The 23,256-nt window shown below is 43.1% G+C and overlaps 1 protein-coding gene across 1 annotated transcript in view; it reads right to left on the bottom strand.

Annotated features, from left to right (window-relative positions):
* Positions 1-18,027, bottom strand: part of LOC119351014 — a 30,048-nt gene extending 12,021 nt beyond the window's left edge. Inside the window, exons 1-5 of the mRNA XM_037618584.1 lie at positions 17,915-18,027; positions 16,944-17,009; positions 16,486-16,492; positions 16,267-16,434; positions 16,075-16,159 (exon numbers count right to left, since the gene is read on the bottom strand). Of these exons, the coding sequence (XP_037474481.1) occupies positions 16,075-16,159; positions 16,267-16,434; positions 16,486-16,492; positions 16,944-17,009; positions 17,915-18,027 (439 nt within the window). The remainder of the gene's footprint in view (positions 1-16,074; positions 16,160-16,266; positions 16,435-16,485; positions 16,493-16,943; positions 17,010-17,914) is intronic.
* Between the last annotated feature and the right edge of the window lie 5,229 nt (positions 18,028-23,256).

The following is a 23,256-nucleotide window of genomic DNA, read 5'->3' as shown; positions in this document are numbered from 1 at the left end:
GTGTTGCTCGGCCTTGAACCTCTGAGTCAAGCCGTCGGCCTCAAAGCTCTGAGTCAAGTCGTCGACAAAGTACAACAAGGTGATATAGGTGGGCTATAAGACTTTAAGTATTACAATTTTGCTGAGTTGGAAGAGAGAAAAAAGAAGCGGGCTACAGATTAACAGCAGCTGCAACACATGCTTTTAGAGACTTTGTGGGGGAGTGAGATGCGTCATGTATCAATAAAATAGTACATATTTATATTTAACTATTATACTCGTGGACTATAAGCTTGGCTATAGATGACATGACAACATCGTATAGCCAGCGGCTCGTTATATTATTAACCATGCTCTAATGGCGAGGAACATGTTGGTCGGAGCGAGTAAAGAGGTGTGATTGCGGGGCAGAAGCATTCAAGCGGACGTGACTAGGCAAGAGAGAAGACTGATGACGCCGTGCTGGTGTTGCCGATGCATTGAATCCATTGGGGGGAGGGGGGTCGTTCCTGGTATTTGCAAAATGTTTTTTTTCCGAAATAGGGACTAATGGCGGTGCCCTAGCTACTTGCAGGACGGTCGAGCAGTGTCACAGTGCTAAGGGCCCTGAGCTAGCTCGCAACATGCATATGCACGCAACGGTTCTATGCCGTCTTAGAGTAAGTACAATAGGGTGATGTAAGCAAGCTATAGGAATTTAAATATTATATCTTGTTTAGTTGGAAAAGAGAGAACAGAAGAGGGATGTAAACTAGTAGCCAGCTGCAGCACGCGCTCCAAGAAGCATTGTAAGAGAAGGAGGTAGATCATGTAGTGATAAAGTAGTAAAATCTTATAACTAACTATTCTATATTATATGAGTTGGCTCTTAGATTGGCTGTAGATGAAATGACTGACATGGCTAATAGATATAGTAGGCAGCAGCTGGCCCGGAAAAGCGCTGCAGAGGCCGGTCTGCAGCACCTCTTAATCCACCCCGCCAAACCAGCACGGGGAAGTGTGCACAAGATGTATAGCAATTTGCAGCCCTGCCTAAAAGGTCGTATATCAGCGTATTTGAGAGTAGGCCCCATGACGTACATTAAAAACATTAACGTGCGCAGATGGGGCGCCCTCTCGCGCTATACACGTCGACAGGGCGTGTACTGTTAGCATTGGCTAGTGGGAGCAGCGGATTGTGTCCAGGTGAAAGCCTGTCTTCGGCCAATGGGAGTGGCGGATTACGAAGCGATGGGTGATTGTAAGGACGAGAGCAACAGGGGCGAGCAGCTCCTCTGGACAGGCGAAGCGATCGCCACGTTTTGCTTGTGGCTGAGTATCTGTAGGTGGTCCCAGGTTTATTCGCGAGCCTACTGTCAGTGGTGTGAGCTGTTTTGTGTGGTGAAAAAATGAGCTGGGGATCTTACCGTCATGAGATAACACCTCCACCGGGTGTATATCGCCTCCGCTGGTTTTCCTCTACGACCACCGCACGAATCTCCCCTCCTCCTCCTCGCTCTCGCCGCCCCGCTCCACCTATCCGCTCTCCTTCGTTTATGTGCGACAGCGGCGGCTAATTGACGTGGGACGTGGCGGTAGCGACGGCGGCCTAAAGCAGGGATACGAGGATGAAGGTATATGGTCCAAGATCCATGAGGAGCACGAGGCGGGGAGCCAGAATAGATCGGCGCCAGGGCGTGAGGACCACACCATCATCACGGCGAGCAAGCTGGCATCCTATTGGGCTTTCTGACGCGGTTCAGCATCATGGTGGCGCGGATGAAGTCCTTCTATGACTCCAGGTCAGCCGCAACCACGACATCTAGATCAAGTCCGTCTTCTCCGGCATCGGGATCGGCCGCTGCTCCCTCACCGACGACGACGACGGGCTCATCGACATCACACACCAGAGCACCGACATCACCGTATCTAGGTTGTGTTGAATAATTAGGCATTTTCTAGTTTAGTTTAATCCAGAAAAATAATGGATAAAACATGAATAGCAATATATTGATGAAACTACACTAGTATAAAAAGGGTACAATCTGAGACACATTACCGCCGGTTTGATTTTGAGCCGACACTAATGTGTCCATTAATGTCGGTTCCAACGGCTAGCCGGCCGCTCTCATTAGTACCGGTTCGTGGCGAACCTTTAGTACCGGTTCGTGCCACGAACCGGTACTAAAGAGAGTGGTGGCAGGATGTTGTCAGTCTGGGGCCCCTCCAGCACCTTTAGTACCGGTTCGTGTCACGAACCGGTACTAAAGGTCGTCGTACATAAACCCTTCGTCCACCCGAGCTCGCTCTGTTCTTCCCCTTTCCCCTCTCCTCCTCTGTTCTTCCCCTCTCTTCCTCGATCTCATCACACATTTTGCCCAAAATTTGTCAAGATTTGAAGGCCCCCATCCATTCAAATGATCACAAAGGTTAGCAACTTTGTCTTTTCATCTCTCATTGCTAGATTAGCTCTTGCAATGCTTTGTATAGTGATTAATTTGTGAGTTTAGTAATTTGGGAGAAATTATATGTGCTAGTATTTGATTTATATGCAATCTGAGGTCAAAAATAACACTTAGTTTGCATATGTAGGTGTGGTTTACTTAGTGCCTTCTAAATCTCCGTCGTAACCACCGTCGATCGCCCGCACCGTCCCGTCACCGGCACCACCTTGTGGTGAGGCTCTTGTTCATGAATGTTTTACATTACCAAATTCATGTTTGTGTGATTTGGATATATAGTTACTCGTATAATTATCTTACTCGTACGTTGTTTGTTATACATAGTGCCATGGTTTTGATATCCGTCCCCGTCGGCCCTCGTCCTTGTTATGATTCGGATGTGGTATATTCTCTTTTAAAACTAGTTGTTGCATTTCGTGTTTATGACAAATTATGCCCATCAAGTTGACATAGATATTTTTATCTAGGAGGTATCTGAACCGGAAATTCCAACGGACCCTATTGTCGAGAGGTTAAAAATTGAAAAATTGAAAAATTGAAAAGAATTGAGGGGAAGAATATGGAATTGGAGTTGCATGTTGCCGATGTCGTCGATGATCACAAGATCAAGATGGAGAAAATGCACTTGAAGATTAGAAAGATTAGAAAATATGCCATTGATAGTGGGCTTGGTATCATTATGCTATTGGATCAATTGTTACCTTAGTTGCGATCTTGATCGCATTTGTTGTTGCGTTTAAATTCTTTAGCTGGAGAGTTATTTGTATGTTGCATTTAATTAAGTGTTGTATATGAACTTTATGTATGAACTTGTATTAATTTGGTCTATTCGGTGTTGTGTAATGAAGATGAGCTGACAATGGATGTATGACGACTGATGCTCTCCCGAGTTCATTAATGGCGTGCATACTTTTCTGCTTGCCGCTGAGGCAAACAAGCGGGCAGATGGTTTTATGCCTTATCCATGTGCTGGCTATAAGAATGGTCACAATTACTCAATGTCAAGAACCATTCACGTCACCTATTAGAGTCCGATTTCATGCCCCACTATAATGTTTGGACCAAGCACGGAGAAAGAGGGGTTATGATGGAAGACAATGAAGAAGAAGAGGACGACGACATCTATCCTGGCCATGGGTTCCCTGAATACGATGATACAACAATGGGGGAAGAAGCTGAGCCGACAATGCAGGAAGAAGCTGAAGAAGAGGCATCAGATGAGCCCGTTGATGATCTAGGTCGGACCATTGCCGATGCAAAGAGAAACTGCGCAAGTGATTTGGAGAAGAAGAAGTTGCAGCACATGTTAGAGGATCATAAGAAATTGTTGTACCCGAATTGCGAAGCTGACGAAAAAAGTTGGGTACCACACTGGAATTGCTGCAATGGAAGGCAGAGAATGGTCTATCTGACAAGGGATTTGGAAAGTTGCTGGTAATGATAAAGAATATGCTTCCAAAGGACAACGAATTGCCCGAGAGTACATATGAAGCAAAGAAGGTTGTCTGCCCTCTAGGGTTAGAGGTGCAGAAGATACATGCATGCCCTAATGACTGCATCCTCTACCACGGCGAGTACGAGGGTTTGAATGCTTGCCCGGTATGCGGTGCATTGCGTTATAAGATCAGTCGCGATGACCCTGGTGATGTCGAGGGCGAGCACCCCAGGAACAAGATTCCTGCCAAGGTGATGTGGTATTCTCCTATAATACCACGGTTGAAACGTTTGTTCCAAAACAAAGAGCATGCGAAGGCGATGCGATGGCACGCAGAAGACCGTAAGAAAGACGAAAAGTTGAGAGTACCTGCTGACGGGTCGCAGTAGAGAAAAACCGAGAGAAATTACTGGAAGGAGTTTGCAGGTGACCCAAGGAATGTATGGTTTGGTCTAAGCGCAGATGGCATTAATCCTTTAGGGGAGCAGAGCAGCAACCATAGCACGTGGCCTGTGACTCTATGTTTGTATAACCTTCCTCCTTAGTTGTGCATGAAGTGGAAATTCATTATGATGCCAGTGCTCATCCAAGGCCCTAAGCAACCCGGCAACGACATTGATGTGTTCCTAAGACCATTAGTTGAAGAACTATTACATCTGTGGAATGGAAAAGGTGTACGTGCGTGGGATGAGCACAAACAGGAAGAATTTGACCTAAAGGCGTTGCTGTTCGTGACCATCAATGATGGCCTGCTCTTAGTAACTTTTCAGGACAGACAGCAAGGGATGCCGTAGATGCACGCAGTGTTTGGATGATACCGACAGTATATATTTGGAGAGCTGTAGGAAGAATGTGTACCCGGGACATCGTCGATTTCTTCCAAGCAGGCATCCCGTAAGAAAGAAAGGCAAGCATTTCAAAGGTGAAGCGGATCACCGAACGAAGCCTCGCCACCGTACTGGTGCTGATGTACATGATATGGTCAAGGATTTGAAGGTAACCTTTGGAAAGGGTCCTGGCAGACAACCTGTTCCGAAGGACGCTGACGGACGCGCACCCATGTGGAAGAAGAAATCTATATTTTGGGACCTGCCATATTGGAAAGACCTAGAGGTCCGCTCCTCAATCGACGTGATGCACGTGACGAACATGTTGGGGAACATAGTAATTTCAGAAAATTCCTACGCACACGCTAGATCATGGTGATGCATAGCAACGAGAGGGGAGAGTGTGTCCACGTACCCTCGTAGACCGAAAGCGGAAGCGTTAGAACAACGCGTTTGATGTAGTCGTACGTCTTCACGGCCCGACCGATCAAGCACCGAAACTACGGCACGTCCGAGTTTTAGCACACGTTCAACTCGATGACGTCCCTCAAACTCCGATCCATCCGAGTGTTGAGGGAGAGTTCCGTCAGCTCGACGGCGTGGTGATGATCTTGATGTTCTACCGTCGCAGGGCTTCGCCTAAGCACCGCTATAATATTATCGAGGAGGACTACGGTGGAGGGGGGCACCGCAGACGTCTAAGAGATCAAGAGATCAATTGTTGTACCTAGAGGTGCCCCCCTGCCCCCGTATATAAAGGATCAAGTGGGAGGGGGCAGCCGGCCAGGAGGAGGCGCGCCAAGGGGGAGTCCTACTCCCACCGGGAGTAGGACTCCTCCTTCCCTTGTTGGAGTAGGAGAGAAGGAAAGAGGGGGGGAGGAGGAAGGAAAAGGGGGTTGCACCCCTTGTCCAATTCAGACCAGAGCGGGGCTGCGCACCTCCTTCCTTTCGGCCTCTCTCCTCTATGCCCGTATGGCCCAGTAAGGCCCATATACTCCCCGGCGAATTCCCGTAACTCTCCGGTACTTCGAAAAATACCCGAATCACTTGGAACCTTTCCGAAGCCCAAATATAGTCGTCCCATATATCGATCTTTATGTCTCGACCATTTCGAGACTCCTCGTCATGTCCCCGATCTCATCCGGGACTCCGAATTCCTTCGGTACATCAAACCAAATAATATAACTGTCATCGAAACTTTAAGCGTGCGGACCCTATGGGTTCGAGAGCAATGTAGACATGACCGAAACACGTTTCCGGTCAATAGCCAATAGCGGAACCTGGATGCTCATATTGGCTCCCACATATTCTATGAAGATCTTTATCGGTCAAACCGCATAAAAACATACATTGTTCCCTTTGTCATCGGTATGTTACTTGCCCGAGATTTGATCGTTGGTATCTCAATACCTTGTTCAATCTCATTACCGGCAAGTCTCTTTACTCGTTCCGTAATACATCATCCCACAACTAACTAATTAGTTGCAATGCTTGCAAGGCTTAAAGTGATGTGCATTACCGAGTGGGCCCAGAGATACCTCTCCGACAATCGAAGTGACAAATCCTAATCTCGAAATACGCCAACCCAACAAGTACCTTTGGAGACACTTGTAGAGCACCTTTATAATCACCCAATTACGTTGTGACGTTTGGTAGCACACAAAGTGTTCCTCTGGTAAATGGGAGTTGCATAATCTCATAGTCACAGGAACATGTATAAGTCATGAAGAAAGCAGTAGCAACATACTAAACGATCAAGTGCTAAGCTAACAGAATGGGTCAAGTCAATCACACCATTCTCCTAAGTATGTGATCCCGTTAATCAAATGACAACTCTTTGTCCATGGCTGGGAAACATAATCATCTTTGATAAACGAGCTAGTCAAGTAGAGGCATACTAGTGACACTTAGTTTGTCTATGTATTCACACATGTATCATGTTTCCGGTTAATACAATTCTAGCATGAATAATAAACATTAATCATGATATAAGGAAATAAATAATAACTTTATTATTGCCTCTAGGGCATATTTCCTTCAGTCTCCCACTTGCACTAGAGTCAATAGTCTAGTTCACATCACCATGTAATTTAACACCAATATTCACATCTATATGTGATTAATACCCAATAGGTCACATCGTCATGTGATCAACACCTAAAGGGTTTACTAGAGTCAATAATCTAGTTCACATCGCTATGTGATTAACACCCAAAGAGTACTAAGGTATGATCATGTTTTGCTTGTGGGAGAAGTTTAGTCAACGGGTCTGTCACATTCGTAGCCTTATGTATTTTGCAAATATTCTATGTCTACAATGCTCTGCATGGAGCTACTCTAGCTAATTGCTCCCACTTTCAATATGTATCCATATTAAGACTTAGAGTCATCTGGATCAGTGACAAAACTTGTATCGACGTAACCCTTTACGACGAACCTTTTGTCACCTCCATAATCGAGAAACATATCCTTATTCCACTAAGGATAATTTTGAAAAATGTCTAGTGATCTACTCCTAGATCACTATTGTACTCCCTTGCCAAACCAGGGCAGAGTATACAATAGGTCTGGTCCATATCATGGCATACTTTTATAGAACCTATGACTGATGCATAGGGAATGACTTTCATTCTCTTTCTATTTTCTGCCGTGGTCGGGATTTGAGTCTTACTCAATTCCATACCTTTGCAACACAGGCAAGAACTCTTTCTTTGAATGTTCCATTTTGAACTACTTCAAAATCTTGTCAAGGTATGTAGTCCTTGAAAATCTTATCGGGCGTCTTGATCTATCTCAATAGATCTTGCTGCTCAATATGTAAGTAGCTTTACTGAGGTCTTTCTTTTAAAGAACTCCTTTCAAACACTTCTTTATGCTTTCCAGAAATTTTTTACATCATTTCTGATCAACAATATGTCACTCACATATACTTATCAAAAAGGCTGTAGTGCTCCCACTCACTTTACCATAAATACAGGCTTCACTGCAAGTCCGTATAAAACTATATGCTTTGATCAACTTATCAAAGCGTATATTCCTACTCCGAGATGCTTGTACCAGTCCATAGATGGATCGCTGGAGTTTGCACAATTTTGTTAGCACCTTTGGGATTGACAAAACCTTCTGGTTGTATCATATACAACTCTTCTTTAATAAATCCATTAAGGAATGCAGTTTTTTACATTCATTTGCCAGATTTCATAAAATGTTTCAATTGCTAACATGATTCGGACAGACTTTAAGCATTGATACGAGTGAGAAAATCTCATTGTATTCAACACCTTGAACTTGTCTAAGAACTTTTTGTGACAAGTTGATCTTTGTAGATAGTAACACTACTATCAGCGTCTGTCTTCTTCTTGAAGATCCATTTATTTTCTATGGCTTGCCGATCATTGGGCAAGTCCACCAAAGTCCACACTTTGTTCTCAAGCATGGATCCCATCTCAGATTTCATGGCCTCAAACCATTTCGCGGAATCTGGTCTCATCATCGCTTCCTCATAGTTCGTAGGTTTTATCATGGTCTAGTAACATGACTTCCGGAACAGGATTACCGTACCACTCTGGTGCAGACCGTACTCTGGAAGACCTACGAGGTTCTGTAGTAACTTGATCTGAAGTTTCATGATCATCATCATTAGCTTCCTCACTAATTGGTGTAGGTATCACTGGAACTGATTTCATTGATAAACTATTTTCCAATTCAGGAGAAGGTACTATTACCTTATCAAGTTCTACTTTTCTCCCACTCACTTATTTCGAGTGGAACTCCTTCTCTAGAAAGGATCCATCTTAGCAACGAATATCTTACCTTCGGATCTGTGATAGAATGTGTACCCACCAGTTTCCTTTGGGTATTCTATGAAGATGCACTTCTCTGATTTATGTTCGAGCTTATCAGGTTGAAATTTTTTCACATAAGCATCGCAGCCCCAAACTTTAAGAAACGACAACTTTGGTTTCTTGCCAAACCACAGTTCATAAGCCGTCGTCTCAACGGATTTTGATGGTGCCCTATTTAAAGTGAATGCAACTGTCTCTAATGCATAACCCCAAAACGATAGTGGTAAACCGATAAGAGACATCATAGGTCGTACAATACCCAATAAAGTGCGGTTACGACGTTCGGACACACCATAACGTTGTGGTGTTCCAGGTGGTGTGAACTGTGAAACTATTCCACATTGTTTTATATTAAGGCCAAACTCGTAACTCAAATATTCTCATCCACGATCAGATCGTAGAAACTTTATTTTCTTGTTACGATGATTCTTCACTTCACTCTGAAATTCTTTGAACATTTCAAATGTTTCAGACTTGTGTTTTATTAAGTAGATATACTCATATCTGCTCAAATCATCTTGTGAAGGTCTGAAAATAACGATACCCGCCACGAGCATCAATACTCATTGGACCGCATACATCAGTATGTATTATTTCCAATAAGTCACTAGCTCGTTCCATTGTTCCGGAGAACGGAGTTTTAGTCATCTTGCCCAAAAGGCACGGTTCGCAAGGATCAAACGATTCATAACCAAGTGATTCCAAAAATCCATCTTTATGGAGTTTCTTCATGCGCTTTACACTTATATGACCCAAACGGCAGTGCCACAAATAAATTACACTATCATTACCAACTCTGCATCTTTTGGCTTCATCATTATGAATATGTGTATCACCATGATCAAGATTCAATAAACCATCAATATTGGGTGTATGACCATAGAAGGTTCTATTCATGTAAACAGAATAACAATTTATTCTCTGTTTTAGATGAATAATCGTATCGCAATAAACATGATCTAATCATATTTATGCTCAACGCAAACACCAAATAACATTTATTTAAGTTCAACACTAATCTCGAAAATATAGGGAGTGTACGATGATGATCATATCAATCTTGGAACTACTTCCAACACATATCGTTACTTCACCCTCAACTAGTCTCTATTTATTCTGTAACTCCTATTTCAAGTTACTAATCTTAGCAACCGAACAAGTATCAAATACTCAGGGGCTACTATAAACACTAGTAAGGTACACATCAATAATCTGTATATCAAATATACCCTTGTTCACTTTGCCATCCTTCTTATCCACCAAATATTCAGGCCATTTCCGCTTCCAGTGACCATTTCCTTTGCAGTAGAAGCACTTAGTTTCAGGATTTGGTCCAGCTTTGGGCTTCTTTACGGGAGTGACAACTTGCTTGCCATTCTTCTTGAAGCTCCCTTTATTTTCCTTTGCCCGTTTCTTGAGACTAGTGGTCTTATCAATCATCAACACTTGATGCTCTTTCTTGATTTCTACCTTCGTCGATTTCAGCATCACGAAGAGCTCGGGAATCGTTTTCGTCATCCCTTGCATTATAGTTCATCACGAAGTTCCACGAACTTGGTGATGGTGACTAGAGAACTCTGCCAATCACTATCTTATCTGAAAGATTAACTCCCACTTGATTCAAGCGGTTGTAGTACTCAGACAATCTAAGCACTTGCTAACTAGTTGAGCAATTCTCCTCCATCTTTTAGCTATAGAACTTGTTGGAGACTTCATATCTCTCAACTCGGGTATTTGCTTGAAATATTAACTTCAACTCCTGGAACATCTCATATGGTCCATGACGTTCAAAACATCTTTGAAATCCCGATTCTAAGCCGTTAAGCATGGTATACTTAACTATCAAGTAGTCGTCATATTGAGCTATCCAAACGTTCATAACGTCTGCATCTGCTCCTGCAATAGGTCTGTCACCTAGCGGTGCATCAAGGACATAATTCGTCTGTGCAGCAATGAGGATACACCTCAGATCACGGACCTAGTCCGTATCATTGCTACTAACATCTTTCAACATAATTTTCTCTAGGAACATATAAAAACATAGGGAAGCAACAATGCGAGCTATTTATCTACAACAACATAGACATGCAAAATACTATAAGGACTAAGTTCATGTTAAATTAAAGTTCAATTAATCGTATTACTAAAGAACTCCCACTTAGACAGACATCTCTCTAGTCATCTAATCGATCACGTGATCCAAATCAACTAAACCATGTCCGATCATCACGTGAGATAGAGTAGTTTTCATTGGTGAACATCACTATGTTGATCATATCTACTATATGATAAACGTTCGACCTTTTGGTCTCCGTGTTCCGAGGCCATATCTGTATATGCTAGGCTCGTCATGTTTAACCTGAGTACTCCGCATGTGCAACTGTTTTGCACCCGTTGTATTTGAATGCAGAGCATATCACACCCGATCATCACGTGGTGTCTCAGCATGAAGAACTTTCGCAACGGTGCATACTCAGGGAGAACACTTCTTGATAATTAGTGAGAGATCATCTTAAAATGCTACCGTCGTGATCACCATCGTCACATGCAATCAATATAAGTGATATGATATGGCCATCATCATCTTGTGCTTGTGATCTCCATCTCTGAAGCACCGTCATGATCACCATCATCACCGGTGCGACATCTTGATCTCCATCGTAGCATCATTGTCGTTTCACCATCTATTGCTTCTTCGACTATCGCTACCGCTTAGTGATAAAGTAAAGCAATTACAGGGCGCTTGCATTTCATATAATAAAGCGACAACCATATGGCTCCTGCCAGTTGCCGATAACTCGGTTACAAAACATGATCATCTCATACAATAAAATATAGCATCACGTCTTGACCATATCACATCACAACATGCCCTGCAAAAACAAGTTAGACGTCCTCTACTTTGTTGTTGCAAATTTAACGTGGCTGCTACGAGCTGAGCAAGAACCGTTCTTACCTACACATCAAAACCACAACGATAGTTCGTTAAGTTAGTGCTGTTTTAACCTTCTCAAGGACCGGGCGTAGCCACACTCGGTTCAACTAAAGTTGGAGAAACTGACACCCGCCGGCCACCTATGTACAAAGCACGTCGGTAGAACCAGTCTCGCGTAAGCGTACGCATAATGTCGGTTCGGGCCGCTTCATCCAACAATACCGCTGAACCAAAGTATGACATGCTGGTAAGCAGTATGACTTGTATCGCCCACAACTCACTTGTGTTCTACTCGTGCATATAACATCAAACGCATAAAACCTAGGCTCGGATGCCACTGTTGAGGAATGTAGTAATTTCAAAAATTTCCTACGCACACGCTAGATCATGGTGATGCATAGCAACAAGAGGGGAGAGTGTGTCCACGTACCCTCGTAGACCGAAAGCGAAAGCGTTATAACAACGCGGTTGATGTAATCGTACGTCTTCACGGCCCGACCGATCAAGCACCGAAACTACGACAACTCCGATTTCTAGGACACGTTCAACTCGATGACGTCCCTCAACTCCGATCCAGCCGAGTGTTGAGGGAGAGTTCTGTCAGCACGACGGCGTGACGACGATCTTGATGTTCTACCGTCGCAGGGCTTCGCCTAAGCTCCGCTACAATATTATCGAGGAGGACTATGGTGGAGGGGGGCACCGCACACGGCTAAGAGATCAAGAGATCAATTGTTGTGCCTAGAGGTGCCCCTCTGCCCCCCGTATATAAAGGATCAAGGGGGAGGGGGCGGCCGGCCAGGAGGACGCGCGCCAAGGGGGAGTCCTACTCCCACCGGGAGTAGGACTCCTCCTTCCCTTGTTGGAGTAGGAGAGAAGGAAAGAGGGGGAGAGGAGGAAGGAAAAGGGGGCTGCACCCCTTGTCCAATTTGGACAAGAGGGGGGCTATGCACCTCCTTCCTTTCGGCCTCTCTCCTCTATTCCCGCATGGCCCAATAAGGCCCATATACTCCCGGCGAATTCTCGTAACTCTCCGGTACTCCGAAAAATACCCGAATCACACGAAACCTTTCCGAAGTCCGAATATAGTCGTCCAATATATCGATCTTTACGTCTCGACCATTTCGAGACTCCTCGTCATGTCCCCGATCTCATCCGGGACTCCGAACTCCTTATGTACATCAAAACACATAAACTCATAATATAACTGCCATCGAAACTTTAAGTGTGCGGACTCTATGGGTTCAAGAACAATGTAGACATGACCAAAACACGTTTCCGGTCCATAAACAATAGCGGAACCTGGATGCTCATATTGGCTCCCACATATTCTATGAAGATATTTATCGGTCAAACCGCATAACAACATACGTTGTTCCCTTTGTCATCGGTATGTTACTTGCCAGAGATTTGATCGTCGGTATCTCAATACCTAGTTCAATCTCGTTACCGGAAAGTCTCTTTACTCGTTTCGTAATACATCATCATCCCACAACTGACTAATTATTTGCAATGCTTGCAAGGCTTATAGTGATGTGCATTACCTAGTGGGCCCACAGATACCTCTCCGACAATCGAAGTGACAAATCCTAATATCGAAATACGCCAACCCAACAAGTACCATTGGAGACACCTGTAGAGCACCTTTATAATCACCCAGTTACGTTGTGACGTTTGGTAGCACACAAAGTGTTCCTCTGGTAAACGGGAGTTGCATAATCTCATTGTCACAGGAACATGTATCAGTCATGAAGAATGCAGTAGCAACATACTAAACGATCAAGTGCTAAGCTAACAGAATGGGTCAAGTCAATCACATCATTCTCCTAATGATGTGATCCCGTTAATCAAATGACAACTCTTTGTCCATGGCTAGGAGATATAACCATCTTTGATAAATGAGCTAGTCAAGTAGAGGCATACTAGTGACACTTAGTTTGTCTGTGTATTCACACATGTATCATGTTTCTGGTTAATACAATTCTAGCATGAATAATAAACATTCATCATGATACAAGGAAATAAATAATAACTTTATTATTGCCTCTAGGGCATATTTCCTTTAGAAGAATCTTTGCGTGACCCTGCTTGGCTTCTTGGGCGTGTATGGGAAGACAAAAGATACACTAGAGGCACGGGAGGACCAGCAACGTATGCACGGAAAAGACGGCATACATCAGGGTCAGGCCAGCTATGCTCTTACCAAAGAAGAGAATGAAATCTTCTTTGAATGCCTGTTCAGCATGAAGGTACCGTCTGGCTTCTCGTCGAATATAAAGGGAATAATAAATATGGTAGAGAAAAAGTTCCAGAACCTAAAGTCTCATGACTGCCACGTGATTATGACGCAATTGCTTCCGGTTGCATTGAGGGTGCTTCTACCGGAAAACGTTCGATTAGCCATTGTGAAGCTATGTGCATTCCTCAATGCAATCTCTCAGAAGGTAATCGATCCAGAAATCATACCAAGGTTACAGAATGATTTGGTGCAATGTCTTGTCAGTTTCGAGTTGGTGTTCCCACCATCCTTCTTCAACATCATGACACACGTCCTAGTTCACCTTTGCGAAGAGATTAACGTTTTGGATCCTGTATTTCTACACAATATGTTCCCCTTTGAGAGGTTCATGGGAGTCTTGAAGAAATATGTTCATAACCGTGCTAGGCCAGAAGGAAGCATCTCGAAGGGCCATGAAAATGAGGAGGTCATTGAGTTTTGTATTGACTTTATTCCTGACCTTAAGCCGATTGGTGTTCCTGAATCGCGGCATAAGGGAAGACTGGATGGAAAAGGCATGCTAGGAGGCGATCAAATAATATGTATGGACGGGCATTCTCTCACTGAAGCACACTACACCGTTCTACAGAATTCCGCCTTGGTGGCTTCGCATATGGAGGAACACAAGAATTTTCTACACTACAAACACCCGAAGAAGTCTGACGACTGGATTACACGTGAACAAACGAGGACTTTCGCCGGTTGGTTGCAGAAACGTGCCATGCATGATGGCGATATTGAAGATGACCTGTACTCGCTGTCCCAGTTACCATCTTCGAATATAATGACTTTCAAAGGGTACCCACTACAAGAAATATGTCAACTTGTGACCTTGACTATTGGTCACTGAAAGGTCATGGTTTTTCATTTGCGACCTTTTTGTGACCAAAAAGAGAAGGTCAAAAGCTGGCGGTCGTAAACTGAATATAGCGACCTTTCTTCTGGAATGGTCGAAGACGTTTATGACCAAAATATGTCCACTATGGCATTTTGTCACTAGCAACCTCCCCAGGCCACGTAGGCATCCAGCGTGGCAAGCTGATGTGGCACAAGATTCAGCCCGGTCCAATTCGGTTTTCTACATGGGCCTAGCCCAACAATTCGGCCCATTTATGATTGTTTTCCTTTTAATTTTAGTCAGCTACATTGGCCTAGCCCAGCAATTTGGCCTTTTATTTTCTAGGCCTTTGGCCTTTTCGCTTCCATTTCTTGTTTGAGCCTTGGCCTTTTTACATTCCATTTTAGACCAGGTCCCACTAGTCAGATCATCCAATTAGGTCCCACTTGTCTATTTTTCTTTTGTTTGTTTCCCATTTTAAAGGACTTGCTAGTGAAATGGGACCCAAGGGTGTTGTTTAGGCGCCGCACATCAGTTCACTATTTGTGAACTAACCAATAACTTGATTCAAAAATAGCCAATAACACATACAATTTCAAACAACAGCCAAACGAAGTAATTTACAGTCATGGCAATACAAATCAGGTATTCAACTATAAAATACACCTAATATTAACATGGCCAGCTCCAGGGAGCTAAAACACATAGTTGGGTACTGGTTTTCTTCGGGATTCTTCTCCTGGGGCTGTTGTACACCGCATATGCAGGTTATAAATCAAAAAAGTTAGGAAATCAAGTGAAGTTGTGCATATAACATTCTCCTAACAATGAAAAATAGATGCTGAAGTTGAGATCTAATAAGAAACCGTGCATATCACATTCGCAAACATGTATTGATACCTAGTGTTGACTGTATCTACATCTAAACTGAATATTGATCCATAGTGTTGACTAAATCTGCATCTAAACTGAATACTCTTCACTGAACATAGACAAGTGATATGCTAATCAGGTGTCAGAATGATATCTGATTCAACAAGGTTAACCAAATTTCCCACATAGTTTTGGGGAAATTCTATTTATCTACAGTGATTGGCAGCTATGGATGGCAATGTGACAGTACAGACAGACTTGTGGCTGCTCATTTGTATTCAGGTAACTATGGCAGTGACACAAATAGACTTGTGGCTGCTCATTCACTAGCTATGGCAACACGATGCAAACAGACTTGTGGCTACTCATTCACATTCATAGCAACACTTCATCATTCATCTACAAGAAACTATTGAACATCATATCAAACGGGATAGGACGGGTCACCTGACATATTGAACTCGATGCTGCAGAAGGCTGATGATGTGGTGGTACAGAGCAGGCCCTTTGTGGCTGGCTAGATGCGCCCCTCCCCTTGCTCCTCGAGCAGGACAAGGACGGCGACCGCTAGGATCGTTGAGATCGGGATGCTGGGGGAGGCGAGCATGCCCGTGAGGTACTACATGGCGCCGGGCGCATCATGTGCGGCAGGATGCCAATCACCAGGTTGATCGCGATCACGAACAACAGTGTCCCCAGCGCCGCTACCTGCATGCATTCCAGCCATGTTGACAGTGTCAGAAACTCGACGGATTTTCAAAACGAAGTACTGCTGGTGCTGCTACCGCTGCAGAATTGATTGGAGATGCACCCACCTTGTTGGTGTAGATGGTCCAGTTGGTGAAGAGCTCTGACAACATGGCTCCGAGCTGCCCAAAGAGCGCACGGAGGCGCCCACAGAGATGTTGTCTCTGATGAACAGGGTACGTTGAGATTGCAAAGAAGTCCTCCCCTCTAGTCGCAGACACTGCAAGACAACCCATCTTTCAAAAAAATTTAACCAGTCTCAAGTTAACTTGTGCAGTAAAAGTTACCCTACACCTGCAAAACACAACCATGCATGTACAGGCACTATACGTACACAGCGAGACACATCAATAGAGACAAATAATGTTCAGGGTTATGCATGACGGATGTTGAGCACTTCTGTTGCTTATTCAGAGTAAAAAAGGGTACCCTAGAAAATTTAAACATATTCTGCTACACAGAACCATGAGCTAACCATTTAGCAAGAATGGTACAGGAACAAACCATGAGCTATCTATCCAGCATATTATGCGCACGCGTGAGAATATTCGGGTATACTTAACTTGGGTTCAGTACCCAAGTACAGTTTAAAAGCATAACATATTAGGTATACAATCATGCACCTGTGTTTAACTTATTAGGTTTCTTCACTTTCAATTTACACAACAGAGCAGCTAAATTGATTACCCAAAACATGCATGCTAGTGGTCTACTGGAAGCATCACAAAGTTAATGTTTTGCTTACCACACTGCTATCAAGAACCTCCCTACTTCAAAAAGAAAAAGAACAGACACTTCCAGTTCGTATAATCTGAAATTGAACACTGAAATTTAAGAATTAAAAGATGATTGAACACTGAAAGAGGTTAGCAAGTTGCTTGTTGGTTTCATCACAAAGACGAGTACTATTTTTAAACCTACGCAAGTCATTTTTTTAAACCTATGCCAGTACCAGGAGTATTTCACTCCTTCCCAGTGCAAGTACTCAAAATTTGTTTGAGTAGCAAATCTAGGAGTACTGCAGAACTCCAAGTTAAATGTACTGCAACCACCAAAATCTCTCAATACTGGTCATTAACTAGACACGTTATATAGACAATTAGGATGCATGCAATAAACATACATGAGTTATATAGAGCAGCAGCAATGGCATCACAGTTGAGTTGCCAGACTAAAACAAAGCCAGGTATATATGTATGTAGCAAAATCAGCCAAACTGAATATGCATCATCAGCTGATTAAAAGCAGTGGATAATATAGTTCATCAACTGATATGGGCAGCTAGCCAAGTTACCCAATGGGAGTACCAACATAGCAGCAATAAAAATAATAGAAAATTAAAATATAAGTGTGGCAGTGCATAAAAAATTTGCTAGAAAGAACATGCTTCCACCTTGTTTTAACAGAACTTTTAAACTTAATAGTAATGTGCTTATCCATGGCATCATTAGTCTTAACCAAACAGAGCAAGTAAAGGAGCTAATAGTCCTAATTCAGGTCATGTTATCATATCAGGTATTGCATAAAGACATCTTGGGACATATATAAAGCATCCTCAAATAATCAGCATACACCTCCAAATAGTAAGCAGAAAATATAGGGTATCCGCATTTATCACTGGATTTGATCCCCTCTGTATCCAAGACACATCAGGAAATCAGCAGCACGATTCACACTTTCACAGATGTGGTAGACAGATGCGGAAGCCTTTCTAACTTGGCGCGATGTAGCTTGTACACAGAGATGGGGAAGCCATTCTCTGCAATGTTGAGGGCAAGGTTCTGCCCCATGACGGCGAGGCCAACAAGACCAATTCTGGTGAGAGCCATCTCTTACCTGAAAAGAGATGCATCAAACACGTCATGTTCAAAATGGTGTCAGGTAATTTATGCATGTCTGACTCGAAAGATTAAAACCTGCCTTCACAAAAAAATGATCATGCATATGAACCAGATAGAAGAACAATCTTCATCCTAATGAGAAAAGTGAAAGGTGAATAACTAAATATTGGGATATATGCGATAGGGCAGACATCACAACATGCAGTTGGGGTGACAAATTATATCCACAATCAAGTTGCAGCTAATCCACAATCAAGTTGCAGCAGTATAGTTAGGCAGTTGGGCAAACAGAACAACATGACATCGCTACTACTCAATGAAGGCCATGGCGACCTTGCTCCGCTGGATCTGGGAGGGTGAGAACGAGAGGTGAGGAAGATCCTACACAGAGAGGGTGGAGGGGGGTCATACCAGATCGGTTGTCGCCATGTCTAGCTTCCTCCTGTGCTACGTGCGAGGTCGCCATGGCATCGGGCTTGTCCATGGTGTCCTCCTTGACCATATGATCCACAAAAAAACTCGGACAAACGCAATGAGATTCGAGCAAAATGAAGAAATCTAGAAGAAGAAGAAAGGGGGGATCCATACCAGATCTCACCGGTGTCGCCATGGACGGGCTCCTCCTGCGTGCCTCACCTGTGAGGTGGCCATGGCGTCGATCTACGGTTTCAGCGTGGAGAGAAGGAGAGGGTGGAGTAGAAGGCGGAGGTCGAGGACGGCTATGAACGAGACGATGTCGCCGGGCAGTCAAGGCGTGGGGGAGGAGGTCGTCGGCGGGGCTGGGGTTGGGGGAGAGGAGATCGGCGGCGGGGACGGGTTTGGGGTTGTGGGAGAGCAGAGGATGAAGGCGCGGCTCGGGAAGGAGGGCGCCACCTCCGGCGACGGGAAGCTAGGGTTAGACAGGGGTGAGGGAGAGGCCATGGCTATGGCTCGCCGGGCGTGACGCCGTCGTCGATAGCGGCGGCGCGTCTGTCGCCGACGAGGCCGAGGCGGGCGGCGCGCACATCTACTGTGGAAGGGGCGCCGGGGCAATGGGAGAAGGGGCCGGCGGCGGACAGGATGCGTAGGTGGGAGATCTGAATCGGGGATGCGTAGGTGTGAGGAGGATAGGTTTTCGGTGGGAGGATACTAGGGTTTCCGCAAGAAGCGTCTCTTTTATTCCAGACGTGGGCGCTCCGCACCGTTGGATCAAGATCTGACGGCAAGCGGTGCTCGAGCTGCTGTCCAATGGGCCTAAGGGCCAGGCAAGACTGGGCTGGATAATTTTCGGCCCAGTTGAGCAGAATAGATATGACAGAAAAAGACATTAACTCCCTCTATTTATGTGAAATATTAGTTGAAAAATTGACCCCAAAAATTTTAAAATTTGTGTAGAAGGTTGCATCTGGGAATGACAAACAATCTTTCCTAAGGAAGTTTTCATTTAGTTTGGACGAAAAAACCATTTTCCAATTTTCGAGTGCCCAAAAGGAGGGTTTTTTGTGAAGAACCTACCAAATAATTGTTGCAAAATTGGACCAAATCATTTTTCTAAAATACTAGGCCATATTTAATGCATAATTGACCAAATGGTTGGGTGTAAAAAGTTTTGATCCACCTCTGATGAAAAAGACAAATTTTTGCCGATTCAGTTGGAAGCGGGTCAAATTTGAACTGTAGCTACCTTGTAGTTTGCTCTTTATTTTTTCCAAAAATCATTTCTAGGTACATAAGTATCTATTTAATCAGAGAAACACCAAAAAAGTTCCAAGATTCAACCACTAGCTAGGAACGGCCATTCCCGCCGTTTTGACCGCATTTTGAAACGGGTATAAAAAATTCAAAAAAATCAAAAAAATGGAAAAACTTCGCACTGTGTCATTATATGTGGCCAAGTTCCCAAAAAAATAACAAACTTGTCATACGGCAATTATTTTAAAAAATTGTTCTCAGAAACGAGCTATCACGTGTGGAGATCAATGGCTTTCAAGCCAAATGATCAATCTTATGGCCACATTCATGGCATAGTTTGTTCAAATGATCTCATATTGTGCACAAGGGTGCATATTGGAATGGCAAACAATGTTGCCTAAGGAAGTTTTCATCTTCTTTGGACGAAAAAACCATTTTCGAGTGCCCAAAAGGAGGTTTTTTTGTGAAGGACCTCCCAAATAATTGTTGCAAAATTGGACCAAACCATTTTTCTAAAATACTAGGACATATTTAATGCAAAATTGACAAAATGGTTGGGTGTAAAAAGTTTTGATCCACCTCTCATGAAAAAGACAAATTTTCACCGATTCAGTTGGAAGCGGGTCAAATTTGAACTGTAGCTGCATTGTAGTTTGCTCTTTATTTTTTTCAAAAATAATTTCTAGGTACATAAGTATCTATTTAAACAAAGAAACACCAAAAAAATCCAAGATTCAACCACTAGCTACGAACGGTCATTCCCGCCGTTTTGACCGCATTTTGCAACGAGCATAAAAATTAAAAAAAAATTCAAAAAAAGCAAAAACTTTGCATTGTGTCATTATATGTGGACAAGTTCCCAGGAAAAATAACAAACTTGTAATACGGCAATTATTTTAAAAAAGTGTTCTCAGAAACGAGCTATCATGCGTGAAGATTCATGGCTTTCAAGCCAAATGATCAATCTTATGGCCACATTCATGGCATAGTTTGTTCAAATGATCTCATATTGTGCACAAGGGTGCATCTCGGAATTCCAAACAATGTTGCCTAAGAAAGTTTTCATTTTCTTTGCACGGTAAATTCATTTTCCATTTTTCGAGTGCCCAAAAGGAGGTTTTTTTGCGAAGGACCTACCCAATAATTGTTGCAAACTTGGACCAAATCAGTTTTATAAAATACTAGGCCATATTTAATGCACAATTGACAAAATGGTTGGGTGAAAAAAGTTTTGATCCACCTCTGGTGAAAAAGACAAGTTGCAGTCGATTCAGATGGAAACGGGTCAAATTTCAACTGTAGTTGCATCATAGTTTGCTCTTTATTTTTTCCAAAAATCATTTCTAGGTACATAAGTATCTATTTAATCATAGAAACACCAAAAAAATTCCTAGATTCAACCACTAGCTAGGAACGGTCAAGCCCGCTGTTTTGACCGCATTTTGAAACGGGCATAAAAAATTCAAAAAAAATCAAAAAATTGGAAATCCTTCGCATTGTGTCATTATATGTGACCAAGTTTCCAGAAAAAATAATAAAGTTGTAATACGGAAATTATTTTAAAAAAGTGTTCTCAGAAATGAGCTATCATGCGTGAAGATTCATGACTTTCAAGCCAAATGATCAATCTTATGGCCACATTCATGCCATAGTTTGTTCAAATGATCTCATATTGTGCACGAGGGTGCATCTTGGAATTCCAAACAATGTTTCCCAAGGAAGTTTTCATTTTCGTTGCACGGAAAATTCATTTTTCATTTTCCGAGTGCCCAAAAGGAGTTTTTTTTGTGAAGGAACTGCCAAATAATTGTTGCAAAATTGGACCTAATCAGTTTTATAAAATACTAGGCCATATATAATGTACAATTGACAAAATGGTTGGGTGTCAAACTTTTTGATCAACCTCTGGTGAAAAAGACAAATTCCCGTCGATTCAGCTGGGAGCGGGTCAAATTTGAACTGCAGCTGCCTCATAGTTTGCTGTTTATTTTTTCCAAAAATAATTTCTAGGTAAATAAGTATCTATTTAATCAGAAATACATGGTTTGATGGCGAGACATCGAGGTTTGGACGGTGGCCGAGGGCCCCAACTCTAGAGCGTGTAAGCTCACCGCGTGACCGTGGCGTTGCAATGTGTTCTGGGCGGCCTAGGCATGTCTAGTGGGTTGGGCACTCCCCAGGAGGTGCTAGGAAGAAAATCACAACATAAGATTCTCACGAGGAGACCGATCGATGCTCAAACATGAATAAGCAGCCAAGTGTTTGATTTGCGGTACGGGAAATGCACATGGCTAATGGGCGTGAGTTTTGGCTGAGGATGATCAGTTACTAAGAAGACCGTGTTCACAAATTTTCACCTCAAAAGGAGGAGCCTAGGTGGTACTTGCTTTACAAAGTACCACACTGGACATAAATACGAATGTTGAAGCTGGGCTCAAAATAATGAATGAATTGAGCTGACATTTGGTGGAGGATGGTTATTTGGGCATAGGAAAGCACTGTAGAAAATGGATACCATTTAGACATGCCAAAGTGGTACTTCCTTCACAAAGTGCTGCTCCGAACAGAATAGGAAAATGAATATTTTTGAATTATTTTTGAACTAGGCAAGGAATGTTTTTGAGATATTTGATGAAGATATGATCCAAAACATTTATGAGATTTTTTTGGGAATTTTGGAATAACGGAAATATAGGTTGCTTCACAACCTAGGGCAAAAACTGCCACATGGACATGACACATAGGCAAAACTGATGAGATGGCGCCTAGTCATCACAACCCACCACAATCTACAAGGCTATGACCATCTATATTGGTCATTAACAACTAGAAATAAGGCAGCAGACTAGCACTGTTTGCTTTGTGACCATTTGGTGTAAGGAAATTACGACCTTTCTGACCAAAATGGTCACAATGGTTTAGGGTTTGGAGCCCCCCCGAACATCTTTTGACCAATTGGTCTGAAATGGTCATAGATCTATGACCAATTCTTATAGGGTCACTAATAGAAAGTCACTAGTTGACATATTTCTTGTAGTGACCAGATAAATGGGAATACATTTTACACGATCGCCCAAGATAAGAAGAGCACCAACCAAAACAGTGGTGTCCGCTTTGATGCAACAACCAACACGGGAAAGGAAACATATTATGGTTACATAGAGGACATATGGGAACTTAACTATGGAGGTGGTTTGAAGGTCCCTTTGTTTCGATGCAAATGGGTCAATATGACACGAGGCGTGGTAACGGAAGACCCGCAATACGGAATGACAACAATGGATCTGAACAATCTTGCGTATGTAGAAGAACCATTCGTCCTAGCTAATGATATGGCACAGGTTTTTTATGTGAAAGACATGTCTACCAGGACGAGAAAAAGAAAAGATAAGGAAGCGAATGGATCATACGACGAGCCAAAGCGCCACATAGTTCTTTCAGGGAAAAGAAACATCGTGGGAGTGGATCACAAGACAGACATGTCAGAAGATTATGAAAAGTTTGATGAAGTTGCTCCATTCAAAGTGAATATTGACCCGAACATTG

Source organism: Triticum dicoccoides, chromosome 1B, assembly GCF_002162155.2.
Source record: "Triticum dicoccoides isolate Atlit2015 ecotype Zavitan chromosome 1B, WEW_v2.0, whole genome shotgun sequence".
NCBI classification, from domain to species: Eukaryota; Viridiplantae; Streptophyta; class Magnoliopsida; order Poales; family Poaceae; genus Triticum; species Triticum dicoccoides.
This window is presented reverse-complemented; position numbering and strand designations above follow the sequence as displayed.